General features: G+C 44.7%; 1 protein-coding gene across 1 annotated transcript; it reads left to right on the top strand.

The window, feature by feature from the left end:
• Positions 1-3935: 3935 nt before the first annotated feature.
• Positions 3936-8560, top strand: Krt27 (keratin 27, type I). The gene is made up of 8 exons (XM_005394369.2): positions 3936-4389; positions 4855-4937; positions 5318-5474; positions 5893-6054; positions 6194-6319; positions 7643-7860; positions 8070-8119; positions 8234-8560. The coding sequence occupies exons 1-8, from the start codon at positions 3967-3969 to the stop codon at positions 8368-8370; spliced, it is 1356 nt and encodes a 451-aa protein (XP_005394426.1). The 5' UTR covers positions 3936-3966; the 3' UTR covers positions 8371-8560.
• The last annotated feature ends 4362 nt before the right edge of the window (positions 8561-12922 follow it).

Raw genomic sequence — 12922 nt, 5'->3', positions numbered from 1 at the left:
GTGCCACCCTGCCTTGGAGCCAGCTGATTGTAGACTGAAACCTCCACAAACTGTGAGCTAAATAAACCTGTCCTCCCTTAATTTTGGGCATTGGGTATTTTGTCTCAGCAATGAGAGAAAAGTAACCAAGACATACGCACTATTTTTGTATTTTGTATTAACCTCAATCCGTGTCCCTCAATCTTCCCTGCCTCCTAGCCAGCAACTGGCTTTAACTATCATCCTGATTAAACCACCAAGCAATCATGTTTATCCCTTCCCTGGAAGGCAGCACAGTCAGACACCCCCATTCTCCCAGTCAGTAAGAAACAAGAGCCATTTCTCCCTGCTTCCTGAACCCAGGGCCTTTGTACTAAGCTAACTTCTAGCCCTTTTTTTTTTTTTTTCACTTTTTATTTAGATGTTCCTCATTTCATGACCTACTTGTCTAATGACTGTTCAGAGCGACCGCCGAAGCACATTACCCAGACTGACAAGCCGCCCCTGGGACTTATCACCTGTCTTTTTTTTTCTTACAGTTCTGTACATCTCCTTTATAGAAACTCGTGTCTTTTTTTGTACAGTACACTTTGTTTATACTGTGACTTTTGCTGATTGTACTGTACAAGTACAGTCCTGTCGTTTTCTGTTCTGTTATATACGCTACGGTGCTGCATGTTAGAGTTAGGCAAATAAAAGCAAAGTCACAAAGTTGGAGTTTCCTCTGACCATTTCTTTGTTCTGAATATTGTAATGTACATGCTATACATAATTCCTCGTGTAGTCACCAGTTTATTTAATGATCTAGTGGCAGGAATGGAACCTGGTTCATAGACAAGGAATTTTTGCTTTTGTTTTTTGAGACGGGGTCTCACTAAGTTGCTGGGCTCAAACTTTTGTTCAATCCTCTGGCCTCTGCCTCCCAGAGGGAAGATCCCCTTTTCAAACTGCTAGCCAGCTGTCAATCAAGGGTGTTCAGTCGACGCCCTTGCACCGGGCCACCTTTCCTGGATGGATCCAAGGCTTCCCTTTGTCACTGTTTTTCCCCCCCAGTGACTTTCTGAAAAAGGCACCAAGGAGGTACGTGCGTTGAGATGTTGCATGTGTGGATACATTTTTATTCCACTTTCTCTTTGTGACTGTCAAAGAAAAGGACAGTAGTTTGGGCACCCATGTGGGTTAGGGCCTTGAAAGTGTTACTTGCTGCGCCCCTGGCTCCCCACTGTTGGGTGTGTTCAGGCTTCCCCTTCCCAGCCTTCTCCGACTGCACCATGAACACACACTGCTGTGCTGTTTCCACCTCCTGCTTGTGCTTCCCGGCAGCCTCTGAATGTAAACGCTCTTCCTTCAGTTCTCCAGGAGACCCTAGAGTGTATGTGAAATAAAGTCTCTGTCCTTTCTCCCTTCTGTGATTCCAGAAGACCTACCTAACGGTGTTCTTCTTGGACCAAGATTCTACTTTCCTGAACTTGCCCTTTATCCATCTTTTTTATCCCCTTGATCTACTTTTTGAAAGATACATTCTTAAATGCCTTGACAACTTATCTACTGAAGTTTTATTTTAGAAGTTAATTTTTAATTCTAATGGCTTTTTCTTGTGCTTACAGATCGGTTTTACTGCCACTCGATCCATGCTTTGGATATGCAGCGTTCTTGTTCTTCCAAACAGTAAGAATTAGAAGTAGGTCCATTTTTAAAGTGTGCTTTCACTTTCTTTATTATCTCTATTTCCTTTTGGTGCTATTTTGTTTGTTTCTGTAAGCTTCTGTTTGTTGTATTGCATTGCTTTCACTGTACGGCGATCTTTGAAATTCTGTTCATTTTCAAGAGTAAAGCAGCCTTAGATATCTGGAAACACAGTGTGCACACGTGTGTCTGTGTGTGTGTTTTATTCCAAGGTTGTTGTGTGATGAGTTTCTTTTCCTGAAGAATGCTCAATAATATGTATCTGGAGGTCTTTTCTCTAGGATTCTCCAGATTCCCAAGAGAACTCAATAATCACATCTGACTCCACAGGTTTTGGGGCCCAGTAAAAAATTAAAAGTTCAAAAGTCAGGAAAAGATGGGCATGGTCATGCACACCTGTAATCCCAGCACTCATAAGGCTGAAGCAGGAGGATCGCCACAAGTTCGAGGCCAGCTGAGGCTACACAGTGAGTTCAAGGTCATCCTGAACTACACAAGGGGACCCTGTCCCAAAAAAATAAAGTCAGGAAAAATTTCAGTTAAAAAGTACTAGAAAGTGGGGCTGGGGATTTAGCTCAGCGGCAAAAGCGCCTGCCTGGCAAGCGCAAGGTCGTGAGTTCGGTTCCCCGTACCAGAGAAAAACCAAAAAAAAAAAAAAAAAAAAGTACTAGTAAGCCTTTTTCTTTGAAAGATAAGTTGTGACTCATTGAATATAATGGGGTGATAGAAATACCTATATATCAGCATAAGCTTACAAACTGCAAAAAAATAATATTTTGGTGCCATAATTTTGGGTGATATAATAAGTTATAATACCCTAATAATATCATTTCTTGGTTGATAAAATTTTCTGGCTTTCTTTTCTGCAAAGCATTTATTAGGTCGTGAAAATTTATATTCTGAGCAACTTCCTTTCGAATCTGTAAAACTGAAAGTGAGGTCCCTTGTTCCTGAGAAATGCAAGATAGCAAATAATTTTTTATAGAACTTGTAAGAGGGGAAAAAATAAGTGGGAAGAATAATGAGAACAAAGGCAGAGAGTGGGGAAATGAAATGATAAAATAGAGGAAGAGCAAGTCAGCACAGAAAAACTGTATCAAGAAGAGTCTGCCAAGCACGAAACCGTAAGGGACAACATAACGTAGGCTACAGACGTCATAAATGGGAGAGAAGAGGGAGCAGCCAGAGACATGGAAGGATTTTCAGGAAGCAACTCTCGGAGACCCATGCGGACTGAAGTGGTCAGTACAGAAGAAGAGATAGAAGAAGCAATCGATGGGCTGGCAATGCCCAGAGATGGGCGACCTCAGTCACTAAATCTCTAAACTGAGGGACCCAAACTTCAGGAATGAGTAGGAGGTCAAAAGCAGAGGAAGTCAACACCAAAAAACACATTCTGGAAATAACAAAAGGAAGAAACGGAGAAATGCAAGAAGTCTGGGGAATGGAAGGGCACCTAGAGGCTACAGTCTGGCCCCTTCATTTAGACCTGAGGAAACTGAGGCCCAGAGAAGTTAATCATTTTCTTTACTGAACCTGATTAGCAACTGAACTTAGGCAGAAAACCGGTAGAGATAAAATGGTAACTCAGGTAGGCTCACAATAGAGGGAAGACTCTCAGCGGCACAAGCGCCTGCCTGGCAAGTGCAAGGTCCTGAGTTCGATTCCTGGTACCAATTAAAAAAAAAAAAAATCGAAACTCAGATTGTATGGGGATTAGTTGCTAAACATTTAGGAGGTTTAGCTTAGAGGGAAGACTGTCTCCCAAGATGATCCTAGTTCGTTCCTCAGTTTTCACCCAGGACCTGACCTCCTTCCTATGGTATCATGAGCCCATGGTCCTAAAGTTATTTTCAACACATCTGGTTGAAAACTATAACTACAATGCTGCGCTTTCTGGAGAAAATACAATGTTCTTGGTGTGGGAAAGAGAAATGGGTCTATCACACTCTTTTAGTCATGCAGGAATTTTATATCCCTGACGCCTGGAAGACAGGAAGGGCTGCTCACACTCAGGTGGAAAGGCATCCCTATAATAACCCTGATGACACTCCACCCTGCCCCGCTCCAGAGATAACAACCCCTCGGTAACTCCCCACCCACGGAAATGGAAACAGTAGGGCAAAGACATTCATTAAGGAAAAAAAATCACCCAATTATGGATAATTTGCAATGAGCTGGCAAGTGGCATTCTGCAATGAGTAGCAGAGTTTATCCAGAAACACCCTAATACCGTATATATAAAGCAAACGAACCTGAGCAGGCCACTGACGGTCAGACCTCTGCTCCAGTGTGGACACCATGTCTGTGCACTTCTCCTCAGCCTCCAAGCGGCTGGACTCCCCTGGGCGGTTCTCCAGCGGCAGTGCAGGCTTCTCAGCTGGAAACCACTGTGGAGTCCCAGGCATTGGAAGCGGCTTCTCTTGTGCATTTGGGGGCAGCTCCTCAGCAGGAGGCTATGCGCTGGGCACGGGAAGTACCCCTTGCGCTGCCTTCGCTGGAACTGAGCACGGCCTCCTGTCCGGCAACGAGAAGGTGACCATGCAGAACCTCAACGACCGCCTGGCCTCCTACCTGGACAACGTCCGTGCCCTAGAGGAGGCCAACGCCGACCTGGAGCAGAAGATCAAGGGGTGGTACGAGAAATTTGGACCTGGTTCTTGTCGTGGCCTGGATCACGATTACAGCAGATACCTTCCGATCATTGATGACCTTAGGAACCAGGTAAGGGACACAGCGTCGAAGGTTATAACACTTAGCACAGAATTCACACACACACACAAATGTGTATACTGTCAAACCAGGGCTCTGGGCTCAGCTTCTAAATTTCAGCAGCTCATTATCAACATCAAAAATAATTTCTGTTAAAACTCTACCCTTTGAACACGACCCTCCCATGGGTCATGGTAGTAGGTATACACATGTGTTTCTGATAATATGAAAGCACCAAACACCATCTGAGGTCTTCAACTATACATTCAAACTTTCCAACAGAACGAGTCTTTTGGATGGCAGTAGCGGGGAATATAAGAGAATCCATAGTTCAAGTTCCCCTTTTCAAAACAATCCTCCTGTTATTAGACACAGATGCTAAAAAATATTACTGTAACTTCATAGGTAATGTTATTTCAAACAAATTCAAATTTGTAAACCTATTTCTTTACTCTCAACTAACTCTCCGCTTATCAGATAATTTCCGCCACTGTGAGTAACGCCAGTGTGGTACTGCAAAATGACAACGCAAGACTGACAGCTGATGACTTCAGATTGAAGTAAGTAGCCCCGAAGACAAGGTGACAAAAGGTCACCGAAGAGCTCTTGTCTTGAGGTCAGCTCTAGTCTTCATTTATGTTTATTCACTGATTCACCTTAAACCAAATGCATATTCGCACAACTTGCTGCTGAGGAGCCTTTTTAGTTGGGAAATTTATGCGGGGTGTGTGGAAGGGGTACCCCAAGGAACGTCAAGGTCCCAAAAAGAAGGTTTGAATAATTCCACTCCTTTGCTTCAAGGACATGTATTTAACAATTGCATTGTGGGAAATCTAACAGAAGTGTCCTGAATGGTTGCAATACTCTCACTCTCAAAGTCTGAGTTTTATGATGATCTAAAAAGCAGTGTGATGAATATCGCCTGATAAATGTGTGCCAGGTATGAAAACGAGCTGGCCCTCCACCAGAGCGTGGACGCCGACATCAATGGGCTGCGGCGAGTCCTGGACGAGCTGACCCTGTGCAGAACCGACCTGGAGATCCAGCTGGAGACCCTCACCGAGGAGCTGGCCCACCTCAAGAAGAACCACGAGGAGGTAGGCACCTACCTTCCCTCCCTAAGTGAAAACTTAATTTCAGATGACAAACACCATATATTAAATTAATACCAAGAGGAGTTTATCAACTTGTCCTGATGACTTAGATTATTTAAAATGTTTTTGTTCATCCCTCTGCAATGAAACAAGCCCCGCAGAAAAGCTACGGACCCTAGCCACCTGACCCTGGCCACCTGGCTCCTTTAAAAAATAGATCCTAAAGCTGGGAGTGGTAGTACAAAATCCCAGCGCTTGGGAGGCTGAGACAGGAGGATTGTGAGTAAGTTAGTGGTCATCCTGGGCTACAGAGTAAGCTCAGGACTGACCTGGGCTACACAATGTTATTTTTAAAAAAAAGAACAAAGAAAGAAAGAAAAAGAAGAAGAAATCTTAATGTGGTTAAACAAAACTCTTTCAGGAAATGAAGGCTCTGCAGTGCGCGGCCGGAGGCAACGTGAACGTGGAGATGAACGCGGCCCCAGGTGTAGACCTCACGGTGCTGCTGAACAACATGCGGGCCGAGTACGAGGCGCTGGCGGAGCAGAACCGCAGGGACGCCGAGGCCTGGTTCAATGAGAAGGTAAATCCATGCTGGTGAGGCAGGGCGGGGCGGGGCGTGCCACCTGCCCCAGGTGTTGCCCAGGTTCCACCCAGGTGCTGGGGGGGTGGGGCAGGGAGGAGAGGCAGCGCGCATGCCTGACTTGACCCGCGCCTTGCAGAGCGCCTCGCTGCAGCAGCAGATTTCTGAAGACAGCGGAGCCACCACCTCCGCCAAGAACGAACTTACTGAGATGAGACGCGTGGCGCTAGCCCTGGAGATTGAACTGCAGTCCAACGTAGCCTTGGTAAGTGCCGAGTCAGAGGCAGACTGGCTTTGGAAGTCAAGATGAAACGAATGAAAGAACTTCCTTGCAGACAGTATATTACGTATTTTAGATTTTATCCATGAATGGCGACAATGACGTGAGACATCTGCATTTTGCATATACTATTCTTTGCCTGAAAACTATACCGACATGCCAATAACTGTGAAGCAATAGAAATTAGCCAGCGCAGCTGTGTTAAAGCACTTGAAAAAGAAAAGATAGTTTTTCCCTGACTCTTCTCTCCCAAGTAAAACTACCAAAAACCGCAGTGCATGGAGAGCGGAAATGTGTTTGTACCTAGTTTTTTTATCTATCTTTCGGCCACTTAATTGTGAGCACTTGAGTTTCTTTTTAAGGGGCATAAACAAGAAGCAAATAGAGGTGGGAAGGCTGATTCTGGAGCTCAACATGTGTCATGATAATAACCACCTTTTTCATGAAGGGCTGGCGTGGCAGTTTCACCCACGCGTTAGCCCACAATAAGCCAGAGGCCTGGACAAGGCAGACTTAAAACTCCTGTCATTGTCTCCAAAAGAAGCGTCTAAGAAAGAAATCAAATGATCCCCAAAGCCCCACGGCTGGGTATGATGGAACGAGGAGATTTCTCCAAATTTCCAAACTCCCAAGTCTCTGCTTTTCCCACAGTGGGTAGTAAACCGCTAGAACTTGTCCACAAAAGATGCTATGAGGTACATACATAAGGGCTTACATAAAAATATTTGGCATAGGAAAGGGTAAAATACCCTCCTCTTCAAGCCATGTAAAATCTAGCAGGTGTTCCCTCTGTGGATCTATATAAACCCATTTGGATTCACAAGCCAATGAATCAGACTATTAAAAGCCTAAAGGATATTAAAAATTCTACTTCTACAAAGTTGGTGCAATCAACAGCTACAACTTTCGTGAGCCGAGGCTGTCGAATGGTTAGAAATGAGGTAGCACAGGCTAAGGGGACTTATTCCTGGGGAAAATGGCAAACTGTACCCCAAGAACCCCCAAGCACAGAATATATGAGTATGGGAGAGAGGGAGCTTTAGATTGTGCCCCAGGAAGAAACAGCTTCATGTTTTGTGACACTCCTGGGCCCCTGGCAGTGTCAGCTTCTAATGGTGTCATTCTGAAGCAAGAGTGTGCCAGCTCATAAAGACAGCGATTGATATTGAACAGATGGGATCTGTTGGGTGCGTAGAATGACTTGCACCTTGTAAAATGCACTCCCTTCATTGCCTTTTAAAGGACCAGGCTTTTTCTGACATAGCGCAGTGACACATTCTACGGTACTCTTGTCTTCCCAACCCACAGAAACACTCGCTGGAGTGCTCCCTCAGCGAGACCGAGGGCAACTACTGCTCGCAGCTGGCCCAGATCCAGGCGCAGATCGGGGCCCTGGAGGAGCAGCTGCACCAGGTCAGGACCGAGACCGAGGGCCAGAAACTGGAGTACGAGCAGCTGCTGGACATCAAGGTGCACCTGGAGAAGGAGATCGAGACCTACTGCCGCCTCATAGACGGAGACGAGGCGTAAGTACTGCTTCCACTAACACAGCTGGAGATTACTTCCAGTAAGATTATACGGAATCAAGTGCAAAGGATCTGTGACCCAGATCTGTGTAGATAAAACCCCTTCTGGTACTACTTCATCGTCCAATGAACGCCTGCCTGCAATCCCTGGTTCCACTTCCTCAGCAAAGCTCACAGTGAAGTAATTAATGCAAAATCTGTTCTTACAGATCTTGTTTCAAATCAAAGGGCCAGAGAGGACCAGGAAATCAGATAAAAGGTGAACACAAACCCCGCAAAGCATTCCATTTTTTTCTCACATATGTTTCAAAGGATGAGTGATTTTCCACTTAAGAGTTTCATAAATTCTAACCATTCCCATGCACCATTTCAGAGGCACCTAAACCCATCATTGTTAAAACAGTTGTGGAAGAAATGGATACTCGTGGCAAAGTGTTCCCGTCCAGAATTCAAACCACCGAAGAGAAACCCAGCAAAATCAACAAGAGTGAACAGAGGGTGCCTTCCTGAACCGCACCCCACCAAGAAAAGATGGCCCCCTAAATTAAGACACCAAATGTAGCTGGTTTCCTAATTGAGAGTCCTCTGATTTTTCTCCTTTTCTTCCAATGAACTGTGACAAGGTCTTTGTAGAATAGTAACATGTCTTTGGCTTTCAGTATGGTGATGTTTCAATAAAAGATCTTCCTGTTGCAAGTTATCCTGCCGCGTTCTGATCCCTCTTTGCACTTTAAATATATCCTCCCGTGGGGGCTGGGTTTGCCTTCCATTTCTTCTGTTTAACTTAGTGGTCTTCAAAGTTAGGGATGAGTTTAACGCATAAACTAGGTGGAACCATCTTTACACTTCTGTAAAATGTCATCCTTCCATCCCTCAGTACTTACTGAGCACATAGTACGCACCAGATGATGAGAATCAAACAGTTAAAAAAAAAACAACTCCTAGCCAGGTGTGGTAATGCACACCTGTGATCCCAGCACTCTGGGAGACTGAGGCAGGAGGATCACAAATTTGAGCCCAGTCCACATAGTGACTGACAGTTTTGTGACTTTAGTAAGACCCTGTCTCAAAAATAAATAACTTAAAAAGGTCCCTGAGCTCAGCACACTTATGGAACTGGAAATAAAAAAATTTAAAACATCAAAGACATCCTAACCATAAAGGAAATGCTATTGGTGGTGATCTTTTCTGAAGGTGTAAGGGGAAAGAAAGATGTACGTACAGGGATAAATGGAGAATCGCAGAGGGTATTTAAGTTGTCATCTCAGTCACTCCGCTGTGCGGGTGGGTGCTCGCTGGTCCTCTGGTCAGCTTTTCCATCCAAGACTGCAGAGCAATGTGTCTCTGAAGCCAAGAACATTTTGAGTGAAACATTTAGTGCTTAACACCAATGAATCTATTTCTCCAACCAGCGGCTCAGGACCTCCTAGTGGTAGGAGGAGGTGTAGAGTCTGCTTTTCTGAGAAGGAGAGAACATGGTTTCCTAACAAACAGGCTGTTTCTGCTGCGGGTGCAGCCCGTGTCCTCCGGAACTAGTACCTATACTGAGGCCCGCAGAAGCGGTTTGCGTCGGTTGAAAACCAGTTTCCAGCTGCCTTCCCTCCACGCTCCGTATGAGCGTGTAAACACCTGGGGGGACCCAAAGCAAATACCCTTGTCACTTACGTTTCTAATTCACTGGCCCTTGTACCCTGTACTCTTGTGTCAAAACCAGGAGAAAACACCCAACCACATGGTTCCATAGTTGGAAGTACTTGGCTTATGGCCTGTTTGGAGGATGGGTTGGAGTTTCCTTCCAAAACTAAACATATCCTTTCCCATTTTGTGTTGGTTTTGGGTTTTGCAAAGGAGAATATAATACAGGACACATATTTTATGAGATTATTTATAAAAGTCACCCAAAGAAACACATACAAGAGAATGCAGGAAATCTGTTCACACGGTAAGGACCAAAGAATCCAGCTGAGGGCCTGGATCCTGTGATAATGTCCTGCATGAGTCCAGCCGAAGACCTAGAGCTCATAACAATATCTCATGCAGGCCTGTTTCATGGATCTGAACTGGCAAGGCCCAAAGGTCAGTGGTGGAGTCTAGAAGGTCTGTGCCAGCGGGATGAAGGAGCCGTGCTAGCAGGCTGAGGCATCTACGTTGGAGACAGGAAGTGACGCTCAAAATAAGAACCAAAGCTCCCCCGAAAAGTACCACAGCCATCCTCAGCTACAATGAGGTCCTGAGCTCCTCCAAAGATGGAGAGTTCCCATCTGAGTTCCCATCAGGAAAGCCAATGCAGCAAGCTTCTCCAGGAGACTGGGCTGTGTACTATCTTCCCCTCCAGAACCAGGAAGCGATGCTCAGAGTGAGGATCAGAGCTCCCCCAAAGTGAACCAAAGCTATTCTTAGTGCCAATAAGGTCCCGAGCTCCTCGGAGGATGAAAACAGCCGAGTTCATCAGGAAAGCCAGCATGACAACTCCTCCAAGAGAACCGACAGCTCCTCACAGCTTCTACCAGCTCCCAACAGCCTTCCTCCTTCTTCTCCCGTTCTGCCTCTTATGCTGCTGGCAACAGTCCTCAGGTGGCCTCCCACACCCAGCACCACGCTGGTTAAGTTCAGCTGGGGGTTATAAGTTGACCACCAGTTGTCACCCACCGCACCTAGGATCCAGCAGTTGCTGGGCTTTCACTCTTTTATCCAAAGGAGCTGAAAATGTGTCTGCACAAAACCCTGCACAGAGATACTGACAATCGTTTTATTCATTATTTGCCAAAATCTGGAAGCAACCCACGATGTCCATCAGTAGATGAGGGGATAAATACACCGTGGCAGACCCAGGCAGTGGAGGGTCATCCAAAACTAGAATGAGCTGTCAAGCCCGGAAGAGACATAGAGAAGCTTGGATGTGTGTCACTAAGTGAACGAACATAATCTGGAAAGGTTATGCGCTCTATTGTTCCAACTGAACGACATTCTGGAGAAGGCAAAGCCATGGAAACACAAGATCATGTTTGGTTGGGGGAGGAAGACAGAGGAAGCAGACATTGAGGCCAGTGAAAATGCTCTATGATACCATAAGGGGAGACACACGCCATTATAGATTGTCCAAACCCATAGGATGTACAGCACGGAGAGTCAAAACTAAACTATGGGCTTTGGACAGATACGATGTGTCAGTCACGTGGGTTCATCAGTTGGAATGAATGTGAGTAGCTCAAGTGGCTGATGGGGATTACTGATGAGAAGAGAATTAGCATCTGATCGTGAGCGTAAGATCTCCTCATGAAAAACTCTATCCTGAAATAAGGAGGCACTAACACAGCATAACTTAAAGGTTTCACTCAATTCAGTGCCTTCAAATACCTATCCTACATAGATTACGTCACACTCTACTACCTCGTAGATTCCCAAGAAGTGATAAATGGTATGCTGCTGGATACTGCTTTCTTACTACAAACAAAATAACTGCTCTTGGGGAACAAATACGTAGATAGAAGGGGCCCGGGAATTTATGGAATCTATTCTCTACTTCCAGGAAGGACTAAAGGCTACCTAAACCTTTCGAGTATTAGTTTGGAAGTCTCTGATTCAGCGAATCCAAGAGACTTGCCCTGTGAATAAATGGTGAGGACTTTCCAGTCGGGGTTAAGCAGCCTACATTCCTGCCACTTTCATAGACAAGTGGTCTGTGATCTACGCTGGCACTTTAGTACCAGGGCCAACTCATCTCCAAAGTGGCATTAATAATATATGCTTAACTTGTTTCACAAAACACGATAAGTTAATTAGTATTTACAAGCTATCTGAAGATCAATAGATTATGTTAATAATACTTTGCAGTCACATAATACTTCTTATCTGAGAAACTCCAGCTTTATAAACTAGTACACTGACCACATATTGTTTCCCTTATTTTATTCATGGGAAACATAGGCAAAAGATTAAAACTTGACCGGGCTGCAACAAAATCAGTAGCAAGTCTCTGAATATAAGCTATCTTCCTTATCACGCGCTATTCTAAACATGAGCTGAGCATCTGAATTAATATATTCTTTTCAAATATTTGTGGTATTTTTAATATTTTCACATTATTTGTAACTATGTGGATTTTTAAAAATTCATACCTTCCACTCCATGAGAAATTCCAAATCCTTCCTTGATAATAACATAGGGTCTTTTTCAAAGGATTCGCTCTCACAGCATCCAATCTCCTTGAAGAGAAAAATTCCTATTTTAAGATTAAACATATGCTGGATGTGGTGGCGCACGCCTGCGATCCCAGCACTTGGGAGACTGAGGCAGGAGGATCACTGCTAATTCGAGGCCAACCTGGGCTACAAAGTGGGTTCAAGACCAGTCTGAACTGCATAGTGAGACCCTGTCTCAAAAAGACAAAAAAAAAAAAAAAAAAAAAACCTGTAATCAGTTCAGGAATCAATTTGTAGCCCTACAAGTGATAGAGGCCTGGCCCTGTCTGCGGTGGCCACTTTATTATAATAGCATAAATAATTGACACTTACAAAATGTCTGTGCCCCTCAGACGGCCTTATAGTTGTTCATTACTGTATCTGGTGAACTCTTATTTAAGACCGTCCAGTGCTATTATTTTCATTCCCCAAGTAGGGAAATGAAGCAGAAGACGGGCTAACTTCCCCGGGGCATCAAGACAAGAGAAGAAAGAGTCTGCCGCCGATGACGGCTAATCTTTTACTGAGATCCCATAATGAGGGGTTCAAAACCATCTCCTTCAGACACCCCACCCCCCACCTCTGATCTGCGACGCCCACATCTCAAAATAGTGCACTTTACACACATACATTTGAACTAAAGCACAGGAAACTATGTTTGATGCAGAAAAGCAAGCAATTTGGAGACTCAAAACTCACTGGCGGGATTATTCTACCCCTGGGCCAAATCAAGAAAGGGCAATAAAGATAATTCTCCCTCGATACCACAGATTCAAGAGGCTTAGTGAGACTTCTGCAAGACTTCTATTATTTTGCATTTTTCAATTCTTTTTAGAAAACCAATTTAAATTCCCCACCATCAAAAACCACGAGGTATCCAG

This window comes from Chinchilla lanigera, unplaced genomic scaffold (assembly GCF_000276665.1).
Source record: "Chinchilla lanigera isolate Chin_1 unplaced genomic scaffold, ChiLan1.0 scaffold00050, whole genome shotgun sequence".
Classification (NCBI taxonomy): domain Eukaryota; kingdom Metazoa; phylum Chordata; class Mammalia; order Rodentia; family Chinchillidae; genus Chinchilla; species Chinchilla lanigera.
Note: the sequence above shows the minus strand (reverse complement) of the source record. Positions and strands in the feature narration are given on the sequence as shown.